Source organism: Lampetra fluviatilis, unplaced genomic scaffold (genome assembly GCF_964198595.1).
Source record: "Lampetra fluviatilis unplaced genomic scaffold, kcLamFluv1.1 SCAFFOLD_638, whole genome shotgun sequence".
NCBI lineage: Eukaryota > Metazoa > Chordata > Hyperoartia > Petromyzontiformes > Petromyzontidae > Lampetra > Lampetra fluviatilis.
This window is the reverse complement of record NW_027621785.1, coordinates 1-2,500: the sequence shown is the minus strand read 5'-3', so window position 1 is coordinate 2,500 and position 2,500 is coordinate 1. Positions and strand designations below refer to the sequence as shown.

General features: G+C 61.2%; 1 protein-coding gene across 1 annotated transcript in view; it reads left to right on the top strand.

Annotated features, from left to right (window-relative positions):
• Positions 1 to 1,139, top strand: part of LOC144955696 (intermembrane lipid transfer protein VPS13D-like) — a 48,850-nt gene extending 47,711 nt beyond the window's left edge. Inside the window, exon 23 of the mRNA XM_078885845.1 lies at positions 929 to 1,139. Within this exon, the coding sequence (XP_078741971.1) occupies positions 929 to 1,115 (187 nt within the window). The 3' untranslated portion in view covers positions 1,116 to 1,139. The remainder of the gene's footprint in view (positions 1 to 928) is intronic.
• Positions 1,140 to 2,500: the final 1,361 nt, after the last annotated feature.

Below are 2,500 nucleotides of genomic sequence, written 5' to 3'. Positions count from 1 at the left end.
CGCTCCGGCTTTAGTACCGGTTCGTGGCCGGGTTGTCCAATCCCCGGCCACCTTGCGGGACCCTCCGATTGGTCCTTCCCAATCTGGCGTTTGGATCCTACCTCGCCCCGTTTGACCCTGGCCGTTTGGTTGAGCGGGAAAACCCTGTTTACGATCCGCTCTCTCACAGCTTGCGAACAGCGAGTAGTTATCACCACTACATCAGTAGCAGCAGTAGCAGCAGCAGTATCAGCAGCAGTAGTAGAAGCAGCAGCAGCAGCAGCAGTATCAGCAGCAGTAGTAGAAGCAGCAGCAGCAGCAGCAGCAGTATTAGCAGTAGTAGAAGCAGCAGTAGCAGTAGTAGCAGCAGCAGTATCAGCAGCAGTAGTAGAAGCAGCAGTAGCAGCAGCAGTATCAGCAGCAGCAGCAGCAGCAGCAGTATCAGCAGCAGTAGCAGCAGCAGCAGCAGTATCAGCAGTAGTAGAAGCAGCAGTAGTAGTAGTAGCAGCAGCAGTAGCAGCAGTATCAGCAGCAGTAGCAGCAGCAGTATCAGCAGTAGTAGAAGCAGCAGCAGCAGTATCAGCAGCAGCAGCAGCAGCAGTATCAGCAGCAGTAGCAGCAGCAGTAGTAGCAGCAGCAGCAGTATCAGCAGTAGTAGAAGCAGCAGCAGTAGTAGCAGCAGCAGTATCAGCAGCAGTAGCAGCAGCAGTATCAGCAGCAGTATCAGCAGTAGTAGAAGCAGCAGCAGTAGTAGCAGCAGAATGACAACTCTTGACGCCCCCCCCCCCATGTTCCCCCCACTCCCCCCCCCCCGCCCCCCCACGTGCCCCCCCCCATCCCCCCCCCCCACGTGACCTCCCCCCCACTCCCCCCCCCCACTCCCCCCCCCCCCACCCCCCCCCCCCACGTGCCCCCCCCCCACTCCCCCCACCCCCCCCACCGTGTGCAGTGCCGCCCTGGCGCGCTCCCAGAGCGACCTGAGCCCCCCACAAAACCCCCCCCCACCCCCCCCACCCCCCCCAGCAGCAGCAGCAGCCCCCCGGGGTGGGGAGGGGCGCCCCTCCCCCCGGGGGGGCCCCCGTGGGGGGGGGGTCTGGGTGGATCCGAGTGGCTCCGGGCGAAGAGCTTCCCTTTGAGTTCCACACTCAGGAGAAGCAGCGACACCGGTGGGTGGGTGGGTGAGTGGGTGGGTGGGTGGGTGGGTGAGTGGGTGGGTGGGTGGGTGGGTGAGTGGGTGGGTGGGTGGGTGGGTGAGTGGGTGGGTGGGTGGGTGAGTGGGTGGGTGGGTGGGTGGGGGGGTGGGTGGGTGGGTGGGTGGGTGGGTGAGTGAGTGGGTGGGGGGGTGGGTGGGTGAGTGGGTGGGTGAGTGGGTGTGTGGGTGGGTGGGTGGGTGGGTGGGTGAGTGGGTGGGTGGGTGAGTGGGTGGGTGAGTGAGTGGGTGTGTGGGTGGGTGGGGGGGTGGGTGAGTGAGTGGGTGGGGGGGTGAGTGAGTGGGTGGGGGGGTGGGTGGGTGGGTGGGTGGGGGGGTGGGTGGGTGGGGGGGTGGGTGGGTGGGTGGGTGGGGGGGTGGGTGGGTGAGTGGGGGGGTGAGTGGGTGGGAGGATGGGTGGGTGGGTGAGTGGGTGTGTGGGTGAGTGGGTCGGTGAATGAGTGGGTGAGTGGGTGAGTGGGTGTGTGGGTGTGGGTGGGTGGGCGTGTGGGTGTGTGGGTGGGTGTACGTACGTGCGTGTACGTACATACGTGTGTACGTGTGTGTCTGTCTGTGTGTCTGTGTGGGTAAAACTACGTGGCTGGAAGTCGGAGCCATTCCCTGTTCACCTTGGGGTGCGACAGGGATGTCCTCTGGCTCCCACATTATTTAACATCTATTTTGACCGCGTAGTTCGTGAAGCCTTCAGTAGCTGTACCGGGGGAATTTCCATCTGGTACAGATACAATGGGAGGCTGATCGATGCCCGGGTGCGGTCAAGGGATGGCTCCCTATTGGTCAACCACGTTATGTATGCCGATGATTTGGTAATAGCTGCTCATTCAGAGGAGGAGTTGGAGACGCTGCTGCTGAGACTGGAGCGTGCCACTAAGAGGTGGGGCCTTACCATCAGCCCCAACAAAACTAAGCACCTGCCTGGGTATTTTGTACCATCGGACACTCCACCCCCACAACTCCCAATCGGTGATGGGGCATTTATGGAGAGAGTGGAGAGTTTCCCATACCTGGTCAGTGTGCTCATGACCGGCTCCAGTTTAACAGCAGAGGTCTCACTCCGAATAAGTCGGGCGGCAATATCTTTTCATCGGTTGCGTCACGCTGTGTGGAAGCTACCTGGTCTGTCGCTCCGCACGAAGCTTCAGGTCTTCTCGGCCACGGTCATTCCCTCCCTTCTCTACGCTTGCGAAACGTGGACCCCCCTAATGGAGCATCTTCGCCGGTTGGAAACATTTAGTTTGGCCTGCCTACGATCCATCCTGGGTTTAACCAGGCTGGATTGTGTGAGGAGCTCACAAGTCCTTGAAAGATCTG